This window comes from Crinia signifera, chromosome 7 (genome assembly GCF_055691185.1).
Source record: "Crinia signifera chromosome 7, ASM5569118v1, whole genome shotgun sequence".
Taxonomy (NCBI): domain Eukaryota; kingdom Metazoa; phylum Chordata; class Amphibia; order Anura; family Myobatrachidae; genus Crinia; species Crinia signifera.
In genome coordinates, this window is record NC_139223.1 from 195894585 (window position 1) to 195922423 (window position 27839).

Consider the following 27839-nt stretch of genomic DNA (forward strand, 5'->3'; position numbering starts at 1 on the left):
TTGCAGAAGATACATAATAGTGGGTTGTTTGGCGTAAATACTCCGCTTACGGGCGGTAGCACCGCTTGGCTCCCGTTCGGATGCGGTATTTCCGAGCATACTCTGTAATACTCTGTAATACCGTGCAGAATCGGAGTGTTTCTCCCGCACACGCATGGTTTGTATGTCGTCCGTAAACACGCCCTGTTCTTAAAGAGTGAGTCCGTCCGAATGCGGAGGACCCGTGGGCGTTTCTACGGACGATGGCCGCACGCGGCAAAACACCGTGGCGTGCGGACCGCTCCGTAAGAATGCGGGAATATCCGCACCATTCAGAATAAGGGCCTTAGAATGGATTGCAGTGGTGAGAGTCTGTTCTTGGGAAGACCAGTTAGGAGACTATTGCAATAATCAATGCGGGATATAATGAGTGCATGGATAAGAGATTTAGTAGTGTCTTGTGTGAGATAGGGTCGTATTTTGGATATGTTTTTATTACACATCAGCTGTGTTGCAGAGCCAATGCAATATACAGTATCTGTGAATGACGTCGTACACAGTGACCAATGGTGCTGATACAATTGATATATACTGTAGGTTGTTCAATCGAATGGTCGATATTTTGTAAAGAGGAAGACAGTGGCAAACGCAGGATTTTTAGAGGGGGGTTTCCAAATGTAATCCAAAGTCTCCCACTCTTCAGCACATTGGAGTAAGTACGGGAGTCTGTCTACTAACTGTCACATTTTCAAACATCTGGGGGTAGAACTTTCAGCTTTGTGGCTCTGACTCTATGGAACTCTCTTCCCTGCACAGTTCGAGAGGCCTCCACTCTAGAATCCTTCAAGACTTAACTACTTACACAAGTATAACACTCGTATTATCCACTATTAAGCTGGTCTTGTATTTTGTGTTGTAAAGGCAAATGTAAAGCACTTTGGGGGACATTTACTAAGATGTGTATTGTACTTCACATGTGATGCTGCTGTGGGCAAACAATCAGAATCTACTTATTTATTTAGCACCCTCTAGAAGATAGTAGACAGGATTTGATTGGTTGCCCATAGCAACATCACATGTGGAGTAGAATACACATCTTAATAAATTTCACCCTTCGAGTCTTATTTGGAGAAAAGTGCTATATAAATAACATTATTACAGTGGTTCACAAACTTTTTAAATTATGTTGACCTAATGCTTGTGTTGACCTTCCGACCTTGTTGAACTTGAGCCATCTCGACTTATTTTAAGTGTCGACCCTGTCGAGCTCAGTGGTCAGCCTATTGTATGTGGACCTTCATGCAGTTGACCCTATGATCCATATCCCTAAACACCAGATTTACTTCTCTTTGTCCATATATTTTATGACTGGAAGCCAACAGCAGTGGCGTAACTATAAATTTTGCTCCCCCCTGCCAAAAAGTTTGTGGCCCCCCCCCCCAGGCTCCTCTCCAGCGTGTTTCCCTAGCGTGCAACGTAATGACGTCACACGCATAACGGAGAAGCAGGATAGAGGCAGAAAGACCAGCAGACACTGCAGCTTCCCTTGGCTCCGATGCATCCCAGGCCGCCCTAGCACGTCCATCCGCCCACCCACCCTGTACACAGTAGCCAATAGCCGGCTCTGTGTACAGTCAATTGACTCAGTGGGGGGATTTGTCATCTCTGCCATGGCCGCACCCGCACTGCAGCTGACTAGCCTCCAGTGCTCAGTCAGTGGGCAGCGGCAGGCAGCAGCAGGCAGCAGCATGTTGGTGCATCGAACGGGTGCTGGCGCCCACACAGACCCCACTGCTGCTTTCTCCCCCAAGCGGCTGCTGGGGCTGCCTTACAGTAGTTACGCCACTGCCCACCAGCACTGGGTTTGCCTATTGCACCATAAACAATTTGAATTGATCCTGGACCACCAACCCGGGCCACCCCTGCAAATGTCCCAAGGCACGCCAGAATGCCACGGCACACAGTTTTCGAGCCACTGGATAATGATATGATTTTGGCATAATAAATAGGAGCAGTACATTCCAAATGCAGTCCTCAAGGCACCTCAACTGGCCAGGTGCTAGAGATACCCTGCTTGGGCACAGATGGTATAATCAAAAATGACTGAGGTACTAACTTAGTCACCTGTGCCTAAGCATGGATATCCTTAAAACCTGGCCTTGAGGACCACATTTGGAAACCACTGCCCCAAACACATTCCAAACTGGATAAAGGATGATTCACTTGTGATATTTATCTAAGGATCTACTATTGAGAACAGAAGCTGCAGTGAAATGCATGTGCAGTGCAATGGATTAAGTTTTAGCCTTGGTACAATACTGACAGTAATAGTATTATAAGGGAGTGGAAACTAAACACTCAGGACTTTGTCCTTACTACTGTTACTATATTGTATTTCATGTATGTATCATTTATTTCAAACTACTGCAGCTGCATGAAAATAAAAGAACTGGTCTGATTTCTTGATGGTAGCATGGGTTGGTACTTTTTTTTTCATCGCATCGCATGCAATATAGTGGCATACAATTCATGTGATGCAATTTTTCATTGTAAAGACCCGATTTTTAATTGTATAGTCACCCATGGGTGATTTCATACCCCCAATATCCAACTATGCATGGAGTTGACTTTATATAGTGTGGCGAGCGCATCGAGCCACCGAGCCCGAAGCGTGGCGAGCGGACGCAGAATACATGTAAAGTAATCCACGTCCGCTCGCCACGCTTCGGGCTCGGTGGCTCGCTGCGCTCGTCACACTATCTAAAATCAACTCCATGCGTAGTTGGATAGTGGGGGTATGAAATCACCCATAGTTGACTATACAATTAAAAATCGGGTCTTTACAATGAAAAATCGCATCGCATCGCATGCCTTAAGTCAGTGGCGTAACTTGTGCAAGGCAGCCCCCGCCACTGCTTGGAGGAGCGGGGGCTGCGTGGGCGCTGGCTCCCGCCCGGCACACTGAGTGCCAAAGTGAACTGCTGCTTTTGCTTTTGTTAGTATGTGTTGCTGACGGCCGCTGCACGGCCGCAGCCATGACAGTCTGACAGACTCACTGTCAGACTGTCACATTGCCCTTACTTGATGGGCGGGCGGCTGTCCAATGGGAGGATGGGTGTGCCAGCGGCTGTCGAATGAGAGGGCGGGGGGCGGGCAGGTGCGCGGCCTGGAACAGTGACAGAGGAAGCAGCAGTGACTGCCATACCTCCCAACTTCTGTCCCCCCGAAAAGGGGGCGGGCGTATGTAAATGAGGGCGCGGCTTATGCTAATTAGCCGCTACCTCATTTTCATACGAGAATAGACGCTGTGCGCATGCGCACAGCGTCTATTCTACTAGATTGGGGGTCTCCCAACTGTCACCCCCCCCCAGCGGGACAATGCCTGCCGCGGGTGGGACAGCGGGACAGGACCCGAAAATCGGGACTGTCCCTCAAAAATCGTGACAGTTGGGAGGTATGGACTGCTGGTCCCTGCCTCAGCTTCTCCTATGCGTGTGACGTCATCACGTCACACGCTGGAGAGGGCAAACAGAGCAGAGGAACCGGGAAGATTCAAGCTGAGCATGGAGGGAGCCTCAGGGAGCAGAGAAAACAGTGTCCCAATCCACCCAGTCCTAGTCCCGGGAGCGCAGGAAGTCTCTCTCTCTAACCTGCATATCTGAGGTGAGGTCCATCCTGTCTCTCCCCCCCCTTCCTCCCAGCAGCAGCAGCACACTGGTAGGACGTTCAGAACTATTTCTGTGCACACTCGCAACCTCCGTCTGTCCGCGCAGGCTGGGCAGCTGCAGCATCGTCCCTCTCCCTGCTTTCTGTTCCTGACCATCCTGAGTCCTGCTCCAGCGGCTGCCTTCTCTTCCCCTGCACTCTCTCTGCACTCCGGTTACAGAGCCCTCCCCTTCTACAGGCTTCAGCGCAGGAGCTGAACACAACAATAAGGTTAACCCTTTCAAACCCTGGTTTTCTACAGTGGGATGCAAAACAGTCAGTGTCTGTGTCATCACATGTCAGCATATTTGTGTTGTGTCTGTGTTATGTCTCTAGATGTCCGCGTCTGTCAGGATCAGTGTCTCTATGTGCAGTCCGTGTGTCAGCGTATCCCTGTGTATAGGCATCTGTCAGTGTCCATGTGTCAACATGTGTGTCTGTGTCAGCGTCCATGTATCAGCTTGTCAGAGCCAGTGTTTTAGGATCTGTCCATTTTTCAGCATCTGTCTGTTTGTCGGCGTCTGCGTGTCCAAGCGTTAACATATGTCAGCATACAGTACTTCCCATCTGTACCGATTTTCATGCGACAGGGATTTTTTGTCTGTCCCATGACATTTTGCGCCTACACAGAGCATCTATTCACGGAAGACAGAGGGGCTGGGGGCATGCCAGAAGCTCACAGAGCGCTTAGCATGCCTCCATAGTGATGAAAACGGGAGGCATGGCTTGTGGGAGCATTTATACCCAATAATCCTTGCCCCCTCTCAGTGCAGTCACACACTTTTTCTGGCGGCGGTGCGGCTTCGTCGCACAGAAGTCTTAATTATAGAGTAAGAAGCATAAGGATGTGTGACATACAGTATAGGGTGGAATTTAATGCCGCCTGAGTTCAGTGCAGTGCGAGATGTCTGCTGAATTATGACGTTTTTTAAAGCGGCATTAACTTACAAGGCAAAACCATGCCTGTTAAGTTAATTCCCCTTTAAAAAATGTCAGAATTCAGCAGACATCTCGCACCGCACTGAACTCAGGCGGCATTAAATTCCGGCCATTGTGACTTAGGTGTGTGGAGTATAGTGTAAGGTTAATGACAGCATGTGGCATATAGTGCAAGGGGCATTATGATGTGTGACGTAATGTTTAAGGGGGGGGGGGGGCAGAAACTTTTTTGGCTGGGGGGAGCAAAATTTATAGTTACGCCACTGCCTTAAGTAGTGGCATGCAATGAAAAAATTGTGCACCCAGATAATACACAAGTACCCATGGGTTCCCCACAGTGGGACTGATTCAGAGGTGGACACATACTGTATGCTGACGCTGTTGCATCTTTGTACAAAGCGACTGTGCAAAAATATGTAAAATACATCCATGTTGGAATCTCCAGGAGACACCCACAGTTTGGTGAGTTCTCTTAAATCCCACCCACTTCACTAGGGACTTCACTAATCTCAGCATTTAGCTGAGGAAAGGGCTGTTGATGACGCTATTCGAGGCCGCTAATAGGGGGGTACTGTGGGTACAGCTGTCCTGGACCCCGGCCTCTTGAGAGGCCCGGCCAGCTAATTTTGTACCCCCCCCCCCCCCCGACTTTCTCCACTGTACTGCCTGCGCTGTGCTCGGTGCACTGAACAAAGTACAGGCTCCTTCAGTGCAGGACGCCGGCTGCCAATTAAAATGCCGCACCGGCTTTTGAGCCAATCAGAGCTTGTTTGCCAATCAGAGTGGCTGCCGGTACACAAGCTCTGATTGGTTCACCAGCCGGTGCTGCATTTTAATTGGCCGCAGGCGTCCTGCATTGAAGAAGCAGGACCTGCTGCGTTCAGCAGGAGGGGATAAGGGAGCAGGAGTCGGGCGGTAAGTGAATGGAGTGGGGGGAGTCTGGAGGAGCCCGGACTGGAAATCAGTCTCGGGCCCCAAAATTCCTAGTGGCAGCCCTGATTGGAGACACCATGCTCTATATACCTCCCACCTGCTTCTTCCCTTTGGAATGTCTCAGAGGGGATACATTTCAGCAAGTATGTTTAATGTGCCTCCTTATTTGATAGTTTGTGTTCACATATATATTCAAAATAGAGGTACTTTGCAGGGTGCCTAAGTACGCAGGCGTAGTGAAATCGCATCGCATCGCCAGGGCAGGCGACGGGGGGGGGGGGGGGGGGGGTCAGAGGGGACACTCGTACTGGGCCCCAACCTTGTGCGGGCCCCCAAGGCTCTGAGGGGCTGTAAACATGGCTGTGGTAGTGCAGCCCTAGCAATGGTTTATAAAGGTGCTGCCTTCCCACCTGGGTTCCAGGACGGAAACACACAGACCCCAATCCAGTAACCCCCCTCAGTACCGTCAGCTGCCCGGCTATAACCTTCATATACCATTCCTATCTAATCACATCCCCACTGTACAGACCACACATATCCTCTGTCCTATCCAATCACATCCCCACTGTACAGACCACACATATCCTGGGTCCTATCCAATCACATCCCCACTGTACAGACCACACATATCCTCTGTCCTATCCAATCACATCCCCACTGTACAGGCCACACATATCCTCTGTCCTATCCAATCACATCCCCACTGTACAGGCCACACATATCCTCTGTCCTATCCAATCACATCCCCACTGTACAGACCACACATATCCTCTCTTATCCAATCACATCCCCACTGTACAGACCACACATATCCTCTGTCCTATCCAATCACATCCCCACTGTACAGACCACACATATCCTCTGTCCTATCCAATCACATCCCCACTGTACAGACCACACATATCCTCTCCTATCCAATCACATCCCCACTGTACAGACCACAGATATCCTCTGTCCTATCCAATCACATCCCCACTGTACAGGCCACACATATCCTCTGTCCTATCCAATCACATCCCCACTGTACAGAACACATATATCCTCTCCTATCCAATCACATCCCCACTGTACAGACCACACATATCCTCTGTCCTATCCAATCACATCCCCACTGTACAGACCACACATATCCTCTGTCCTATCCAATCACATCCCCACTGTACAGACCACACATATCCTCTGTCCTATCCAATCACATCCCCACTGTACAGGCCACACATATCCTCTGTCCTATCCAATCACATCCCCACTGTACAGGCCACACATATCCTCTGTCCTATCCAATCACATCCCCACTGTACAGACCACACATATCCTCTCTTATCCAATCACATCCCCACTGTACAGACCACACATATCCTCTGTCCTATCCAATCACATCCCCACTGTACAGACCACACATATCCTCTGTCCTATCCAATCACATCCCCACTGTACAGACCACACATATCCTCTCCTATCCAATCACATCCCCACTGTACAGACCACAGATATCCTCTGTCCTATCCAATCACACCCCCACTGTACAGGCCACACATATCCTCTGTCCTATCCAATCACATCCCCACTGTACAGAACACATATATCCTCTGTCCTATCCAATCACATCCCCACTGTACAGGCCACACATATCCTCTCCTATCCAATCACATCCCCACTGTACAGACCACACATATCCTCTGTCCTATCCAATCACATCCCCACTGTACAGACCACACATATCCTCTGTACTATCCAATCACATCCCCACTGTACAGGCCACACATATCCTCTGTCCTATCCAATCACATCCCCACTGTACAGACCACACATATCCTCTGTCCTATCCAATCACATCCCCACTGTACAGACCACACATATCCTCTGTCCTATCCAATCACATCCCCACTGTACAGACCACACATATCCTCTGTCCTATCCAATCACATCCCCACTGTACAGACCACACATATCCTCTGTCCTATCCAATCACATCCCCACTGTACAGGCCACACATATCCTCTGTCCTATCCAATCACATCCCCACTGTACAGACCACACATATCCTCTGTCCTATCCAATCACATCCCCACTGTACAGACCACACATATCCTCTGTCCTATCCAATCACATCCCCACTGTACAGGCCACACATATCCTCTGTCCTATCCAATCACATCCCCACTGTACAGGCCACACATATCCTCTGTCCTATCCAATCACATCCCCACTGTACAGACCACACATATCCTCTGTCCTATCCAATCACATCCCCACTGTACAGGCCACACATATCCTCTCCTATCCAATCACATCCCCACTGTACAGACCACACATATCCTCTGTCCTATCCAATCACATCCCCACTGTACAGACCACACATATCCTCTGTCCTATCCAATCACATCCCCACTGTACAGACCACACATATCCTCTCCTATCCAATCACATCCCCACTGTACAGACCACACATATCCTCTGTCCTATCCAATCACATCCCCACTATACAGACCACACATATCCTCTGTCCTATCTAATCACATCCCCACTGTACAGTCCTCACATATCCTCTCCTATCCAATCACATCCCCACTGTACAGTCCTCACATATCCACTCTCTATTTCACATTTTCCATCCTCCTGACCCCTGGCCAAACTGCTGGGTCACCGTATCTTACAGCACACCAGGAACCTTTGCATTCTGGTGGACTTTATGACTTTATAAAGAATATCTGTCCTTGTGTATCAATGCCTACTGTATTTCCCTATAGATTGTAAGCTTGCGAGCAGGGCCCTCCTACCTTTGACTGTCTGTAAATACCCTGTTTGTTGTATCACTGTCTCCTTTTTAAAGCGCAACGGAATATGCTGCGCTATATAAGAAACTGTTAATAAATAATAAATAAATAGTGCATTAAATAACATCACGCAGCACAGTGAACCATACGATGCACAACGCTGCTCCCTCCCATCTGCCCTATTATATTGCATAGTGAATATTCATTCTTCATATTTCTCTAATAATAAAAACACATTCAATGTAATCAAGGGCTGGGTGTGCGGTTGGGGTGCCCCCAGAGATATCAGTGTACCGGGCCCCAAGATTTCTGTTGCCAGCCCTGGGTCTACAACAACTAGGATGACAAGCATTGGGTCGACACCGCTAGGTCGACAGGCAACAAGGTCGACATGGATCTAGGTCGACAGATCATTAGGTTGACACAAGAATTAGGTCGACATGGTCTAGGTCGACAGTCAAAAGGTTGACGTGTTTTTTCACCGTTTATTGAGCAGACAGGTGGTATTTCATGCCCTACCATCCACTAGGGCGTGGTGGGAGAATAAAATAGTGCCCGAAGCATTGCGAGTGAAGCGTGCGAGGGGATGCAGTGCACTTCAAACTGTGTCAATGTCGACTGTGGGCTATGCAAGTCACCAGGCATCCGCACAGCCTCCCTGCACATATGCGAATGTGCAGAACGAACTCTGGGCCTTATTCTAGTTCACTCTTAGGGGCAAATTCCTTCTCAGATGGACAAAACCATGTGCACTGCAGGGGGGCAGATATGACATGTGCAGAGAGAGTTAGATTTGGGTGGGGTTTTTCTTCAATGTGAGATCTATATTGCAGTGTAGAAATAAAGCAGTCAGTATTTACCCTGCACAGAAACAAAATAACTCACCCATATCTAAATCTATCTGCACCTGTTACATCTGCCCCCCTGCAGTGCACATGGTTTTGTCCATCTGAGAAGGAATTTGCCTCTAAGAGTGAACTAGAATAAGGCCCTCTCTTTCAACAGCCATACTAACAATCTGACAACTAGAAGGATGCATTGCAGAACCTGATAATTATAAGCAACAAATGGTTATCTTGGCAACATACCTACATGGGAGATTACAGGTACATAGGGGTTTCTGCCGTGGTTTGGCCATTTATATTGTGCATACTGTATTATGTCATTTACAGTTTTCCCTACTAACTATATAAAAGCTCAATCCATTTAATTAATTTGGTATGAAACGTGCTGTAAATACGGGAACTATTAACTTCAGATGAGAAACGGTCAGTCTGACATGTAATTGCAGGTGAGCATGAACTACTGTACATAGTGACTGCACTGATTGAGAAGGTTCATTTCTTCTTATGTGTTTACTTACCATGGAAGCAGGATATAAGCGTACTTCATGTGTCAGTGCCTGTTATTATATCTACAATATCCATTGTCTATAATTGGATTCAACAATCCTTCAGAATACATTCTTCATTAGATTACGCTTTTAACCTTTTCATTTCTGTCTTAATTTGTCCAATTTGTTCTTCAGGGATTTTCAATTTAGTTTTTCTAGTAGCCCTTTCACACCGACCCCCCGGCAATTACCCAACATTTTTGAGTGCCGGGTCATTTTGCCAGGTGCAACCTGACCCTAATTGACACCACCCGCAAATTACAGGGTTAAAGCATTTCAACCTGGGAATTTGCTGAAAAACTCGGGTTTTTCTGTGGTGTGAAAGGGTCAACACAGGTCTTAAATCTCGGCACATCCTGGTCAAGATCAGGGTTTTTCAGCAAATTCCCGGGTTGAAAAGCTTTAACCCGGTAATTTGCTTCTAGTGTGAAAGGGGTATTAGTCACTTTCCTGAAGTTTTACAAAATTAAATGTCACATTTTCTTCTAATTTTAGTCATTTATTGGTACTTATGTAGTAACTGGGCTGCCGATTTTTTGACTTAAGGCATACAACTTAAGGCATACAATCAGATGCCATGCGATATCGCATCGCATCCGACCATATCGCATGCGATGCGATGACCCGATTTTTCCATAGGATTCAATGTTAAAATGGACTGAGTCCATTTTAACATGGAATTCAATGGGAAAAAGGGGTCCTTTTCATACCCCCCAAAGCGTGGCGAGCGAACGGTATTCTGTGTCCTCTCGCGGGGCTCGCTACGCTCGCCACGCTTCGGGCTCGGTGGCTCGCCACAGGTTTATATCCAACTCCATGCCCACTTGGATAGTAGGGGTATGAAAAGGACCCCTTTTCCCATTGAATTCCATGTTAAAATGGACTCAGTCCATTTTAACATTGAATCCTATGGAAAAATCGGGTCCATCGCATCGCATCGCATGCGATATGGTCGGCTGCGATGCGATGCGATGGACCCGATTTCAAAATCGGCAGCCCAGTTACTACATAAGTACCCATTTATTTAGTCATAGATTTGCCGTTTAGCAATACTGTAATGGATTTTTGCTGAAGATCATTTCTCTATCATTCCCTCAAATATTTTGTATACCTTTCACTAAGGGGGGTATTCTATACCACCAGAAGTAGTCCGAATAGTCGTTTTGCATTTTTCGTTTTGCTCGACAGCCAAAATGCAACTCGACAATTCGAGTTTCCACCTATTCAAAGTTTAAATCATCAGTGACTCCTCCTGTCGATATTTGACCAATGAGGCGAGCTGTAGGCGTGCCGATCTCGCCTTCCCGCCTTGACAGATACTTTATAAACCCATTGCATTGTGGGTGAAGTAAACAAAATATGGCAACAACAAAAAAAGCATCATGGGATTATCTGACCCTGCTTGGATACAAGGGACCTAAGTGAGGTGACTGGTCCATCCACATTGCCTCATAAATGCATAGCTTAAAAAATGTATACAAAATACACATGCAGTAAAAATCTAGACAGACAACATTTCAAAGGAAAGTATAAAGTTAGAAAACACCATTTGGAGTGGAACGAGGAAGCGAAAAAGAAAGACAGACACATTGGAGTTTTTATCTGTACTCCTGTTTATTAAAGATTGTTTACTGTATATAAGATCTGTTATATATAATAAATATCTGATCATACATTTAGACAACTTATCTCTTACATGCTTTGTTATTTTAGTTAAACTTATTCATTGAAAAATGTAAGCATTGTACACTGTTACTCAATGATACCTTTTAGTATTGTATTTCATTCTTTGCAATAAAAAAAAATAAAAAAAAAGCCCAATTTAAAGCCATAAGGCCATATAAACTGTACAGTACAGTAGTTAAATAGTATATCCCCATACCTCCCAACTTCTGTAATATATGATGCGGGACTATCATGCGACGCAGACGCTCACAGTGCCGAAAAGGGGGCTTGGCCTATGCAAATGAGGGATGTGCCAATGCAAATTATGCCACCTCTGGGCTACACCCCTTTTGGCCCTCCTTATCGCTGAATAGACGCTGTGCGCATGTGCACAGCATCTATTCCTTCAGGCTGGCCCCTCCCCTCGCCACGGGACACGCCGGCCAAAAAACTGGGACGGGAATGTTGGGAGGTATGTATCCCCCATTACAATAGCGTTGAAATTTATAAGGGGTAAAAGGAATTTAAGCTATTCTAGAGATACATATGTACTGTGCCCTTCATTAGACAACTACACTGTTCATAAGCTGTTTCATAATATCGGGTAATCCTCAAGCATATTACTTATAGAAGGCTGCTGAAATAGATGCTCCGGCAACAAAGTTTGGAAATCTGAAGTACAGTATGCATTGCAATTACACAACATTTTAATCAGTAAACCATGGAATGAAAGTATTCAGCTGAGTTGCATAAACAAATAATCTTGTGGTTTAGGAACGAAAATGCTTATGGGGCAGATTTGTAAATCAAAAGTACCCTATCACGACTCCTGAAAGAGGCAAGTTAAAAAAGGAGAGAAACTGACTTGAAGCAGTCGAGCACCTAATCAATAATCCACGTTAAATAGGCAGATGAAAATATCCTGAGAAATCTCACCAGAATATGCTCGACAATTCGAATATTGGTCATCTCGACAAGCGAGCACAACGAACAAATTAAAAAGCTCGACAAAATTACACGCTCGACTGGGATTGAATACCTCCTATGTGTTTAGTAATCTAGGTATCAAACAAGTGCGACACAAATGATATTTCCTATAGAGCGGGTCATTTATTTTCTGCAAATATACAATTGTTTTTTTTGTTTAATTCAATTTTTTAATTTAAATAATTAAAGAAAAATACAGCCTGCCTGATACAAGTAAGTAGTACAATACTAGTCTAATGCAAAATAAAATGAAGCCGTAAGGATGTATATTATAATATATAGCTATCTAGCTAAAGGTAACTAATAAGCTAGCTGCATTAACTGACTTTGGGGGAGATTCTCTATACTAAAAATGGGGTAAAAACTCTGTGATCGGGGTTTCGCATTTTGGAAAAATCTGGTGAGGCCCCATAGAAGCCTATGGGCTTCTAACGCCACCCACTGCTGTCCCACACCAACCCCTGCTGCCCCCCATTGACCAGCGGCGTAACTATAGCACCGCAGCCCCCGCCACCGCGGGGGGGCGCTGTGCATGTGGGGGCGCCGGGGGCTGCGGTGCTATAGTTAAACCCCCCTCAATCCCCTGCAGACTTACCTATCGCGCTGGTCCCGGCGGCTCCGTTCTTCTGCTGAGGACCACCACAAAATGGCCGCCCCCATATAGCGCAGAGTTTCCTGAAACTGTCTGCTGTATGGGGGCGGCCATTTTCTGGTGGTCCTCAGCAGAAGAACGGAGCCACCGGGACCAGAGCGATAGGTAAGGCTGTCACTGTGGGGGATTGAGGGGGGGTTTGCATGGGCGGCGGGGTAGGGGTGCTTGGTGGGGCGGCTACGCGCCCCCCCCCCCTAACGGCGGGGGGGGCGCCCAAAACGTAGCTACGCCACTGCCACTGACCCCCCCTCACCTGTGTTCGGGCAGCACAGATCTGTGCTGCCCGGACCTGTGACCTCCTCCTCCCTGCACTATGATTCTCTTCAGGGTGCAGGGAGGAGGAGAACCCGGCGCAGCAGTGCCGGGTAAGGGAGGGAAGGGGGAGCCGCCAGGACCCGCTGACTCACCGCAAAGGACAGCTCTTACCGCAAGAGCTGTCCTTTGCCATAATTATCGCATATGTTAGAGCATATGCGATAATTATGTATGCGATGGGTGGCGAAGGGGGGCAGAGTTGGGCTGCGGATGTAAGAACATCCCGCCCTAAGTGATTCTCATGACACAGTTATTACGAAGCCAGAGAGGATGGATATAACTGTATAAAAATCAATCCATTGAAAAATGTGGTGTCCTGAGGAAAATAATACAGCATTTTCCCTTAGTCAATTTTAGTCAGGACAACATGGACAAATATTTAGGGCGGGATGTACTAAACGTAAAAATGCAGTAAACCCCCTGTTTTCGGGGTTTACCACATTTTCAAATGTACTGAAACCCGGCCACCCCGTCATCGCCGGGCAGGGTATCGCCACCTTTAGATGGCGATACCCTATAGAAGCCTATGGGCTTCTATTGACGCAACCCGCCACCTCCACCGCAGATGCCATCCCCCCTCCCCTGGCTTACCTTCCTCCAGGTCCTCCTGGACCCGAAAGGTAAACTCCTCCTCCCCCTAGCAACGCAGCCGGACATCCTTACGGCTGCAGGGGGGAGGAGGAGGCACCGATGACAGCCTGCTTAGGCTTCCCAGTGTGAGGGGAGGAGGAGGCGCCCGGGGAGGTGATGGAGACCCCCCGCACACCACATCACAGGTATTGCGGGGGGCCTCTGTCAACGCATTGTGATGCTAGTCGCATATGTTAGTTATGTTAGTTAGTTAAAATATGGCAGTGACTAATGAGTGCACCTGTGCACCTGCCGGGTGACCTGGAAAACATGCACTGCTGGGGATCCTTGAGGACCGAGTTTGAGAACCACTGCACTAGCAGATGCACTAGCAAGGGCTGTCTGTGGACATATGTGTAAAAAACCCATACTTTAGTCAATATAGCCCAAATACCCAAGGTGCATAGAAAAGATCATCCAAAAAAGACCCATTTTTTTCTATTAAGTTTTAAGTAAACACTATGGGCAGGAAAATGCGTCCAAACCTTTGAACCTGCCTTTTGCGGAGGTTTGTCTAGTTACTTCATATGCACTAAGCCATAGATGCGTTAGATTTTGGGACTTGGATGGGGTGGGCAATGCTATTTTTAGATAGCATTGCCCAATAGAAGCCTGTGGGATTCTATTGCCTTTTCCCCCTGAGAGGGATCCAACCGGATCTCTTCAAGCACCCCCCCCCCCCCTTCACTCACATGGGCAGATAGGACTCTGGGTCACAAACCTATACGCCCGTTATGTCGACACCAGTAAGGTTAACATGCATTAGGTCGACTACTAAAGGTCGACATGAGCCTAAATCAACACCTGAAAAGGTCAACATGGGCTTAGGTAGACAGTGTCATTAGGTTGACACAGGCATTAGGTCAACATGGGGAAGGTCGACAGTCAAAAGGTCGACATGGGGTTATTCAACCGGGTATGGATCATTAGGTCTACAACAGTTAGGTCAACTTGCAGAAAGGCTGACATGGGTCGAGGTCAACATGTCATTAGGTCGACACAAGCAAAGGTCAACATGGGGTTTTTCACTGTCTTTTGACCCGAATGTCCTATTATTGCAAATAAAAAAGCTCTTATTGCAAGAGCCGTTCATTTTAAAGCGGCAATCATTTACACTGTAAAACCAGGTTGATAGTGGCCATGTAATTGATTGCCGCTTTAAAAAAAATACAGGGAAAAGTCTCCCAAAATCTCACACTTTCTGATTCTCACACCCTATTACATTTGACCCCTAGGGGGAAATTTAATAGGTTGAGAGATTCAGAAAGTGAGAGATTCCCCCCCCCCCCCCCCCTTTACTGTTTAAAAAAAAAAAAAATACACCAATGGATATGGTTATAAGTTTGATCCTTATTTTTATGACTATGCATACAGAAATGTATCGGTTTTTATACTATTTTATTGTTACAGCAACATATATGCACACTGTATCGCAATGTTTTCATTTTCAAACGTTCCTATGGTGTTTATAAATAAAGAGATAAAAAAAAATAAAAAAAAAGAAAGTGAGAGATTTGGTGAGAAATCTCCAGGTTTTTTAAAGCGGCAATCATTTACACTGTAAAATCAAACTGGTTTTGCAGTGTAAATGATTGGCGCTTTAAAAAACCTGGAGATTTCTCACCAAATCTCTCATCCTATTAAATTTATCACCTAGTGTTTATAAATGCAATATGCTTATGGAAAGTGTAGGGATCTATTCCATGCAAAAACGTGATAAATCATGCAACCATCCCTAACAAATATATGGTGCAGGATGTATGACAAACTCGGATGTTTTTAATGGGGCTATTACTTAAAAGGCAAAACAATGCCTTGTAAATGAGCGCCCTTTAAAAAAAAAGTCGGAGTTCATCCGGAATCCACGCAGTGCAGCCTAACTAGGCTTCCAAAGCTCACTAAACACAGACAATCAGGATGCCGGATTGTGAAATGTCAGTCTACTTCTCCTATTTCACTTCTTACTGTTCAACTGCACCAACCTTAGCAAAATTAATTCATTTTAATAAAGTAATTTTATGAATAATTAATAGACTCACATTACTGCAAATGAAAATATAAGTGGGTAAAAAATGTAAATATAGTAAAATCTGATATGAACGAGTCAGATGGGCAGCTATGCTTAATGCAAATATAGGGTGAGATTTAATAGGATGAGAGATTCAAAAAGTGAGAGATTTGGTAAGAAATCTCCAGTTTTTTTAAAGCGGGAACCACTTACACTGCAAAACCAGTTTGATTTTGAAGTGTAAATGATTGCCGCTTTAAACAAAACTGGAGATTTCTTCCCAAATCTCTCTTTCTGAATATCTCATCCTATTAAATCTCACCCATAGTGCAGTTTAGAACAGGTAATAGATTTTGACATCAAATCATCCTATAATAATCAGGCTAACGCTGCTCCCTCACCTCTATGGGGGGATTTAAGTGATTTGTGCGCCGGCTGCCACTAGATGGTGCCCAAAGGAGCAATTCAAGTGTTGATCCGTTTAGTGTGCACAGCCGCCGGCGCTGTCATTACAATTATGTTGTTCCTTCATTTTGATGGGCTGGTAACTAGTTAAAACAATGAATGTAAGCGCTCATGGGCAGGGCCCTCTCTCCTTGTGTGGGTTTCTTAAGGTGGCCATACACTACTGTGATGTGCCCTCCTGAGCGGCATGATCGCATGTGGTCCTTTTACATGCGATGTATCGCATGCAACCCCGTTCCCCCTGGGGGCTGAGTCAGAGGCCATATGGGCAGCAGGTCCGACCTCCGGCTCAGGTCTTGTGCATGGGACCCTGCATCGGACCCGAGTGGGGAGACAAACACACCCGATTTGGGCCAATTTCTCGACCTTTATAATATATATATATCTCTGCCACCCTAACAGTTGCTTCAGTGTCCAGTCCCTGGATGGAACTGTCTTTATTCACCATGTGCTTGTCCTAAAATGCCTAGTACTGCAATTTATTTTCCTATGTTTTGCTCATTTATGTATTGTTAGGCACTGCAGAACACTTATGGCGCCATAACAATACATGATAATAATATTAATAAACACATATACTACAAATAAATAGATTTTATAGGAAAAAAGATTTGTTTCCTTTGTAGACTTTCACAGGACACAGGGACCAGATGTACTAAGCTTCAAAAGTGATAAAATGTAGAGTAATAAAGTGCCAGCCAATCAGCTCCCAACTGTCACCCACAGCCTGTGTTTAAAAAAATACAGTTAGAGGCTGTTTTGTTGGTGGTTTATCACTCTCCGTTGTATAACTTTTCAAGGCTTAGTACATCTCACCCAAAATATTGTCAGTGTACAGCCTACAGCTTCTGAATGAATGCTGGAGTAAACAGAGTCTAACTATATGAAACCCCCACAGTTCCAATTTCCTGCCAGATGTTGATTGTGGTGCTGACTAACAACAGGCACTCTGTGCAGAGTATAAGGGACTGGAAGTATTGATGGAATGGGAATATAAAACGTCTGTTTTCGCACTAGACATTCCTCATGGCGAGAGTCATTCAGATGCTGTTGTTCCTTCTACTAGTGTTGCAATGATTTGCCCTACGTAATTATGACTATATGGTAATATAGGTAGAAGCTGACCTGTGCCAAACAGCACCCAATGAGATTACAATATTTGTGTTCGGCACCACATGATTGCAGAAACATCGCTAACATCACTGAGACTCCACGCAGAGCCTGAGTGCCTCTGAAGTTGCGCAGGCTGAGCTGATCTCCCAGGGCACACAGGCCTCTCCAGTAGCGAGTGAGATACCAGCTGCTAATGTATGTACATCCAGAAACGCCATCTGAACGGCCATGACACACCTGCGTTTGCCTGACCACTCCGCGTTACCACTCCAAAAAGCTGACTTCCTGTCACTCACTTTGTGACTAAAATATTATTGCGACCACACTCACCACACACACACGTGTGCAGTGCCATATTAAATGATATGCGTAGAATCTGCACCAAAATGTCCCTCTGTATTTTATACTGCAGATCTGCAACTGCCATGGAACCGCAAGTCCCACAATGCTTTGCCAGCTACAGGCCAGGTCATAAGATGCAGGGCCCTTATGAAAACTTAAATTGTCTGGTAGTTAATAATACGGGTGCTGATTCTGAGTTGGGAGTAAAGCAAACAAATGCAAATAACTGCACCTTGGTACAACTATGCTGCGCTGCAGATGGGGCAGATTTGTAATGTGTAGTAGAGAGATGTAGATTTAGGTGGGATGTGCCCAGACTCAGAACTAAGTGCAAATAAAGCGGTCAAGCATTTATGGGCTACATGCAAAAGCAGACCGTGTTTACCCTGCAATATATACATCGTAACCCTTGCATTGCAGCATGGGGGGTGTATTCAATGTTTTTTGCGAGCTGTGACAGCGAACAGTGTTGATTGCTCGCTGTCACAGCTCGCAGGGTCTGTAGTCAACTGAACCCCCCCTGCACACGCTGTTTCCCCCTCGCTAGGTGTTTGTAGCGACGGGGAAACACCATATGCGGCCGCTAAAACAGCGAGGCTCGAGGCTAAATGCAGTGGGCTCCCTGCATTAGCCACAAGCCTCGATGTTTGGGGGGAATCCTCGCCGTCATCTGACAGTGGGAATTCCCCCGGAACGTAGACTAGGGTGGGTGGTTGGCACGGGGGTTAAACGGCGAGAGACGCTTGTTTTCGGCGATCCCCACCGTTTAACCCCCTTGCCAGCAGCATTGAATACGACCCATAGTCTTCCCCGGTGCACAGTTATGTCGCTATTCTCCTAACCCCAAATTAGGCCCAATGTACATAATATTCTTTCAGTTACACAACGTAAAACAAAACATACCAATGCCTTCTATGAAGATGAATCCTGTGATCATTAATAACGGATGCCAGTTAAATTCAGAATTGCTGCCATCCCAGGCAAGTCCTTCAGCATAGACAAAAATCCAGACAAAAGCAAAGGTGATTAGAATCAGTCCCAGCAGCAGGGAAGACACGAGCAACACCAGAAAAGTTTTGTAACCTTCCATCTTCAGCAGCCCATGCTCTGCTACTAAACTGACTGTGTGCAGTGCTTGCATAAAGCTGCCAGCCCAGCTCACAGCGGGCTCACACCTCCTTCCCTCCCCTGATGTGATGGGGGAAAGGAGGAGAGTGAACAGTGGAGGGTCACTCCCTGGGAGGATTTACGCTGTTAAAATAACAGAGGAAGAATGTGTTGTCCAACTTCATTCTGGCTGTGGTCCCACAACCTCTATGCCTCACTACAATTATTGTATCAGTATAGAAACCCAGAAAGAGAAATGCAGTTAGTAATCTAATCCTTTTTATCATCTGATATGGGGATATTACTTCACACACACAAAAGTACTTCAGATGACCCAAGCATACAGTTAAAAAAACAAAACCAGTTGCAGAGTGTACGTAGGGGCACGTGCCCCACTGAAAAATGTTAAAATGGTGATAATGTGCCAGCCAGTCAGATTCTACGGCTGTAATTGAAAAAATGTCAGTTATCAGCTGACTGGGTGGTTGATTTTCACTCTCCACTTTATCACTTTTCCAGGCTTAGTACATCTGGCCCATGGTGTGTTCACATAGAGTCGCAGCACAGATTGAGCCGCAGAGATTGTGAAATGTATTGGGAGATACTGGTCGATGAATGGGAGGCCAGCATAGCACACCCAGCTTTATGATTGGTGTTGTGTGCAGCTGCCGGTTACTGATGATTTTGCCTGTCACAATGACAGGCATCAGCGGTGCCGACAGCAAGGCTGGCTCAAGGGAAGCTCCATAGGTGCCGCCACGGCCTGAGTGAGGGACAGATACAGGGGGAGGCAAGGTGGTACCTGGGCAGCGTAGAATCCGGTTAGCGTGAAGTACCCGGGGGCTGAGGGGGCAGCGGCGGAGCGGGCAGTCTGCAGTGTCCAGAAAACGATGTGTGAGCGGACACTGCGGTCAGCGGGAGCAGAATTTGACAATTCAAAAGATAGGCCGGCCGCTGATTGGCTTAGACTGTGCGGTGAAAAGGGGGCGTGTCCGCGTAAACAGCCGTGAATTGTCGAGATCCGGCCCTGATTGCGACAATCCACGCCCATTCTCAGCAAAACGTGATCTGTCGATCTGCCTCTTTAATGTTGTCGGTCAAGACAGAATGGAATAGGTGCCCACCACTATTTCACCTGTCGGAAATAGTGGCGTGGATTGAATACTCAGAATATCGTGGATAGAGAGAAGAATGTCTCTGTGTGGCGCACCAGAAGGAAAAAATATATAAGTAAAATTTAGCTTTTAATTCATATTTCTAAAAAAGAGCGAAATAAAAACACACAATTTTACACATACATACACAAACATGTATTTAAAAGCGGGATATAACTATCCCTACAACGTGAGACCCCACTGTCACGTGTACCTTCCGTATTGTGTCTTTATTTATTTCAAGTGAAATTTACAGGTAAGTATATGATTTCACACATTTGTTGGTCTGTTTAACACATGTGGGCATTGGTGGACACACATGCGTTCTCTGAAGCAAATGGCACAGTCATTGGTTGACACACAGTGTATCTATTTGTCAGTAATTCTGACTTAATATCTTATCAGAGATACGTAAATTGCAGTTTAAATGTTGCTTGGTCACTGGCTGTAGTTACAGTGTGAGGCTGCGGTCTATTCACCCGCTACACTGTTGCTATGTGACGGACTCCGGAGCAGACTGTAGTCTGTCTCGCGGTATCAGTCTGTCATGCAAAATCTATTAGCCGCTTGTGACTATGGTAGAGGCTGCAATGCCGGGGAGAGAATGCAGCCGGGTATGCGCCTGGATGGCTGAGCGCAGAGGTCGCGGTCACGGACGTCAAGTGCCGCGCCTCAGGTTCAGCCGCTTCAGAGTGCGGTGCACCAATTTCGGAATCAGCCCTATCTAAACAGATCAAAATACATTCATGTTTGGGGAAGGGAACAGGGGGTCAAACGAGGTGTTTGGTCAGCGCACGCTTCGCTGGGGAGCTTCGTCAGGACCAACCTAGTTGGTATATATATATATATATATATATATATATATATATATATATATATATATATATATATATATATATATATATATATATATATATATATATATAGTACACTTACCCCCCCACTGCGGAAGGAGTCCAAACCGGCACACGAGTAGTGAAGAAAAAAGATGTGGTTTATTCCATAAGTACAAGAGTTATAACAGCGGTCCCGACAGCTGTTTCAACTGGGTCCTACCAGTCTTCATCAGGGGCCAATCTCCCTCATTGCACCTTACCCCATTATGTAGCTCTTTTTTACTGGCTTCTTTGCGCTCGCCCCCCCCCCCCCCCCCCCCCCCCCTGTCGGAGCACCGGCAGTCAGGATCCCCACTGTCAAAGCCCCATACCACACCAGTCTCCCATACTTCCACCAGTGGCAGTGGATGGCTAATTTATGGATGGAAATGTCTTTAGTAAAAAACAGTGAACATTCCATGCAGGAAGTTATGTGCGTGTGATATTACATCAGTGCTGCTAGATCATTGTGTAACACATTATAGATCGCCACAGTATCTCTATCACACAGGGGTTGGTTCTCCAGAGGACTCATAAAAAACAAACACAAAACAGATTTCGCCCCACATTTCATTGTAGAATACGTCCTGTAACATCACCGCAGGTTATAAAACACAAGCTTGAAATAATTTTATTCAAAAGAGGTTCCTCTCAAATACTTGTGGATGATGCAACTGATTAATGCAAAGTGAAGGCTAAAGACACGAAACAGATGTGAAAATGGAGCAGTTATGAAAGAACTATGGGCGCAGTTTTCATCCAAACTGCTTATTATACAGAAACGGTTTGCTTAAAATGTCATGTTTGCATGTTATCGCCCAGTCTTGATTTATGACCATGTTTGGCACCAATTGTCAAGTGGTACAGTGCATGCTGGCATTATATGAATAAAAGTTAATACAAAGAATGTTAATGTATTAAAAAGTGACAGAAAGCAAGTTCCTTCAGTTTTCCTACAGTAGCAGTGTACAGCCAATGCTGACAGAAGAGTTCTGGTAGGGAAGATCTGGCAGTAGACTCACATTCCTACAGTTAATTTACTGTATAATATACAGTACAGGCTAAACTGCAGATTGCACAGTCACTGCTTGCATAGGGTAAGGATAGGCAGTCACGCCAGGGTATTCACAGGTAGGTAGATATATGACCCCGTGAAATAGAGGTGATATCTTCCACACTTATGCGCACCACACTTTCATATGTGCAAAGTAAAAGCAAATTTTTTCTGAATAGCTTATCTCAAATCAGGTGATCCCAATCTGATCTCTTCTTCAGATCTCTCAATTTAGTGCCATAAAAGAGAGAGAAGGATATAACAACCATAGCGTAAAACAGTTTAATACAATATTATACACATGGGTTAAAAAACATCAACACGGTCCTTGTAGTAGTTGCAATTACCATATAGGATGAGAACTAACAGTGAGTTCTCTACATAGGCATAAACCACTTTAAAAGATGATCCACCCAGTGGCTTCAACAAGGAGAAAAGAAAGTCAACACAATTACCAGATCTTGTTGAGAACTCAAGGTGGACTCGGTTCTCTGTATAGGCAAAATGTGCGGCTAAGCGCCGTTCCTGGAACTCTGCAGAAGTCCACAAGCGGCGTCAATTTCCTCCTGTCCTTGCTTCTGATGGTGGGTCACCGGGGTCCTTTTGTAGGCCGACGCGTTTCGACCACGTCCGTGGTCTTTATCAAGGCAGCCTGCAGTCGCTATCCTCTGGTTTGGTGGGCCCTTAGCATCCCAGTCAGACAATAAGCATAAGTACATTAGTCAGAAATGCATTGGTTCTAATACACAAGATTTGTCCAAGCAAGCCCATTAGAGTTTGTGCTGTATCATAAGTTGATCCTTAACAGTTCTAAAAAATTGGAAAAAAGAAAAGAATCCAAGAACAGAGCAATGGTGGCGTAAAGTCCTACAAAGGTCATTTATAACTTCTATACCTCTCCAGGGCTGCCATCAGAAATTGTGGGGCCCGGGACTGACAAAACCCCACCCCCCTCTCCTTCAGTGTATTAAGATGAGAATACCTTTATATAGAGGCCCAGTCAGGATGGTGGCGGTGGCGGCACGGCTCCTCAGGCTCGGCCTCCTTCTCCATCTGGAGCACTTGGTGTGACATCATTGCGTGGTGGGGGCTTACTGTGCAGACTCCCAGCATTCCTGCTGCCCGCTGCACTGCCTGTGTACGTCCCCAGGCAGCAGGCAGTACCGGCCGGGCCTGGGGACTGTGTATGTGTTGTGGGCTGGAAAGGACCCGCAGCCCGCTGCTGTGTAGTGGGGGATGGCGGCCAGATGACCCGTGGGCACAGGTGGCTGCAGTGAATGGGGGTGCTGGCAGGCTGCTGCCCAGGCCCTACACTCTGTTAGAGCGGCCAGGCCTGGGACAGTTGTCCCCATAGCACCCCCCTGTTGGCAGCCCTGTACCTCTCTTAGGGACCTACTCATTATTCACTATTTGCAGATAATTTCTCGAAAATGATCAGCCAAAAATATTAAGTAATCCCCAAGTAGAAGGGACTGCAGCAGGAATCTCAGATACTGCTGTCCCTCATGCTGCAGCATCCCCCATAGGTTTCTATGGGGGATGCAATGCTGCCAGATTTACCAATATTGGTGCCGGCAAACCTATTCAGCAACACTTTACAGAGAATATTTTAGCCAATCATATCAGTCCCTGTCTGGGTGGGGCTTACAATCTATATTATCCTACCACATGTACACACATCTATATGCTAGAGTTCATTTTTTCAGAAGCCAATTATGCTACCGGTAAACTTTTGGGGTGGGAGTGGATTTTTAGCAATATTCTTTTTTTAAAGGACATCATCCAGATTCAGATGGTGGCAGTCATACAGTAGGGAGGCCATTGTTTATCCCATCAATAACTTTAGAACCTTGCAGATAGTGTTCATTCTAGCACCCCTGCATCTTTCAAAACCCGTGCAGTTCCGCTTACCTGCCTGGGGTGTCACTCTATGCTGTGGTGCTTGTAGCACAAGTCTGGTCTGCAAGTTCTGAAATACAGACCAGACCTGTGCTAGAGTACCACAGCAGAGCGCAATACCTCAGGCAGGGTAGCAGAACAGCACTGGTGTTGGAAGATGCAGTGTGCTAGAATGGCCACCATCTGACAATACACATAGCTTTGGGTACAGCCTAATGAAGTTGAAGTTAGTCATTAAAATAAACACTTTGTTTCAAAAAAATATATTTATTGCTGTTAAAAACAGATGGTACAAAACATGTGTAGGTAAATAAACATTATTGATACAAAACATCAGGAGCTCGCGCCTCACTCCTCTGAACCACAGTGCATCTTATAAACGTAGCAGGAGAACAGGAGCTCGCGCCTCACTCCTCTGAACCGCAGTGCATCTTATAAACGTAGCAGGAGAAGTTGCGGTTGGGCCTCTCCTCTATGTGTATGAGGGTGTCGCGGTCAAACACTAAGGCGTGGCTGTGAGTCTGCAAGAGAGAGGCGGTGGCAGCACATTACTCTGCAGCTGGTACTGAGCAGTTGCTGATGCTTACAACATATATTTTATTAAATGATAGACACTATACTGAACTCACACTAATCAATGGAATAGCACCTATTATCCGCGCAAACAAAAAATTCAAAAGATACAAAAAATGACACATGGATTATACAAAAAAGTACTTAATGTGTTCTATCGAAAACTCCTTCCTCATAATCCATCTGGGGGACTCTGTTAGTCTAGGTTAAATGGTTGAGCACTAAATAAATAACCAAAAATTAAACAAACGCCACTAAGCCCTCCCATCTCCACCAGAGCCCAATATCTTTAATTAACAAAGCTGTAAAGAGAGTGTAAAACCTAACAACATCTAGCAGAGCAGGAACGAGACCCCTAGTGGGGTTACAAGGAACAGATTTTTACAAGGGGTGCAACTACGTGATCCGACATCCACTATGGGGGACATGACTGCCAGCAAGCCTATGAGGTATGGATACGCTCCAGCATATCAGCAAGCTCCACAAACTCAAGATGCTCAAATGGAGCGGATGGCTTCTAAGTTGTAGGACTCAATGCCGAAGTTTAAGTAGTGGATAAATAATTTTCCACTGCACATGCTCAAAAAATGTGAAAATGTTCTACTACACATGTGTTACCCTGAGCGTACACACAAAAAGGTGGGGGGGTGGTGGAAATGTGAGGGTGGTCAATAGAAATGAAGTTTAAAATAGTCCATTCACTGTGCGAGTGTCGTTGGCGTGTCAATGCAGGTGGCAGCATTCCCATATACAAGCTTAGAAGATCCCACTCAGAGTGAGAAACTGCACCTGCCATAGATCTTGTGCTAAGTTGGGAAAACCTGAGCGATGGTGGCCATCCCAAATCGGCATGGGTGCTCAACGTAGGCATCTGAACCCGAGCTATGTTGGGTGAACGTGTAAGGACAAGGGGCCAGATTCTCTAAGCTTCAAAAGTGATAAAATGGAGAGTGATAAACAGCCAGCCAATCAGCTCCTACCTGCCATGTCACAGACTGTGTTTGAAAAATGTCAGGCAGGAGCTGATTGGCTGGCTGTTTATCACTCTCCATTTTATCACTTTTGAAGCTTAGAGAATCTGGCCCAAGGTAAGAAGTCAGTAGCGATACTTGCAGATGGGCGACTGCTGAGAAACGCTGCTGCTCGCGTCAGGCCTTTAATCTCACTTTTTGACAGTACTGCTTGTTTGATTTTCTTATCGTTGTCTTCCAGAAAAATCCAAGACCATCGCAGCTACAATTTCCTCACTGGCTTTGGGACAGGAGTTTGTGTGATTTGTTATATATTCCCCTCACCCAGATGATACCTCTTAACAGTTGTCCTTGTTTCTGTCACAGCGGGCTCTGTTCTGGCTGCAGGGTGTGTGACGCAGGGAACCCACTGACCAGAGGCCTGTGTGTATTGCACATCCTGCACCCATTGTACTGTTACTACACCACTATGTATGGAACAATTAAGTGTCCAGGAACCAGATGAAATGGATCATGTGCATGGTGCGGTCACTGACCATCTGGTAACAGCAGCAGCACATTATTACAGGTTCTTAGACTGCCATCACAGTGGGGCAACTGCCTCCGTCTGGTCAGAACCCAGTGGATCCTACAGCTCATAGGCAGCTGTTTGATGGTTGGCAACTTGGAAGCAGACACATTATATTTCTTACCACATCCCAAGATTCCTGCAATGTGATCTTCTTCAGGATTCTCCCGGTGTCGTTGCAGTGCAGATCAACATGCGCCCGTCCTTGGACATCGATCTGAGTCACAGCCACCACCGTCAGCAGATCCAACTCATCTTCGTACACTACGGCCTTGAACGTCTGGCGTGGAAAGTTACAATGGTAAATGGATGGACACTTCCCAAACGTATTTTCTAACCATGTTTCCATTCCTCAAACAAGAATTTCAGTAGCGTTCCCTCTGCCACAACACTCTCCGTTTGCTTTATTTAGCTGCATCCCAAAGCTTACAATATGCTACAGTCTTATAAATGCTGAGCACAGGAAAATATCATGCAGAGTTAGAATGATAGCAAGGTTTTGATTGAATCCAACGAGGAGTCGGATGTTATGTATAGTGATGGGTAGGATTCCTCCTCCCAGTGATGCTCAGCATTAATTACCCAGGCTGGCCAACAGAGGTCCCCACTCCCCACTAGGTGCTGTGGCCCTGCTGCTCTGAGAAAGCATGAGGAGAGAACCCCACAGAAGGAGGTGGGGGCTGGATGCAGATTAATAAAATAGGATATAGCCCTAGTAACATTAACAAACATACGCAATGGTTTTAGAAGAGTACCATCATCAGGTTACTTAACCAAGAAAGCTTATTTAACATAAGAGTTAATTATCATGGAAAATATGGAACTTGCTAGAGAAGAATTATGAATGTAAGATGAACTGGCACAGATACCATCATAAAATAATGTAATGACAAGTTTACATATAATGCCAAACACTACAGCCCGTGTCCTAGCATTGGGATTATTATTATATTACGTCTACACGATAATCATCTTGTTATGTCAGGTTTTTGCGCTCCTGATATTTTTCTCTATATTCTCTGGCGGTCTGTAGTTTTGCTTGTAAAAACATAAAACGGTTTCAAATCTCCTATATCCGACATGCTTGTGGCCTGGAATATTGCATTGCACACCATAGTGAGGTATCTTGGGGACAAAACCCAAGTCGGTACTTCTTTACTTTCACGGCGCCAGCATGGCGCCGTGCTACTTCCGGCTTCTACGCTCGCCACAAACTATGTAAAATAAAGGAACTTAACGCCATGCCAACATGGATAGTTCATTACCTCCACTATCCATTGTGGCATGGAGTTGATTTTAAATAGCGTGGCGAGCGTAGCGAGCCACCGTGCCCACAGCGTGGGCGAGCGAAGCGAGCCCCGCAAGGGGACTCAGACGCACGGCGCCATGCTGGCGCCGTGAAAGTAAAGAAGTACCCCCAAGTCTAAATACAAAAACATTTATCTTTTATAAAGACCTAGCAAAGGTAACTATACTTATTACTTTTGTGCATAGAACAACCTTTGCGTACATTGGGCCTGATTGAGAATAGATTGCTATTTAGAGAAATCTCAATCCAGTTCATTATCAAACGGCTGTGCATCCTTCGCATTGCACATGCTTATAGGCAGATTCAAAATATATAACCGTAAGCATAGCGGTCACAGTTTGATTGACAGGAAGCGAGTATTTAGGGGTGGACACATGACGTTTCCTGGTTCTTTAGCAGATTATTGGAAGCCCCTAGACTGGTGCA

The 27839-nt window shown here is 45.9% G+C and overlaps 2 protein-coding genes across 3 annotated transcripts in view; both read right to left on the minus strand.

Annotated features, from left to right (window-relative positions):
- CYBRD1 (cytochrome b reductase 1) overlaps nt 1-19106 on the minus strand; it is a 32674-nt gene extending 13568 nt beyond the window's left edge. The window contains exon 1 of the mRNA XM_083154824.1: nt 18807-19106. Within this exon, the coding sequence (XP_083010950.1) occupies nt 18807-19044 (238 nt within the window). The 5' untranslated portion in view covers nt 19045-19106. The remainder of the gene's footprint in view (nt 1-18806) is intronic.
- Nucleotides 19107-24176: 5070 nt separating this feature from the next.
- The window catches only part of DCAF17 (DDB1 and CUL4 associated factor 17), a 33585-nt gene continuing 29922 nt past the window's right edge, over nt 24177-27839 (minus strand). For both annotated transcript variants that reach the window (XM_083154825.1, XM_083154826.1), the window contains exons 14-15: nt 26229-26384; nt 24177-24513 (exon numbers count right to left, since the gene is read on the minus strand). In XM_083154825.1, the coding sequence (XP_083010951.1) occupies nt 24400-24513; nt 26229-26384 (270 nt within the window). In that variant the 3' untranslated portion in view covers nt 24177-24399. The remainder of the gene's footprint in view (nt 24514-26228; nt 26385-27839) is intronic.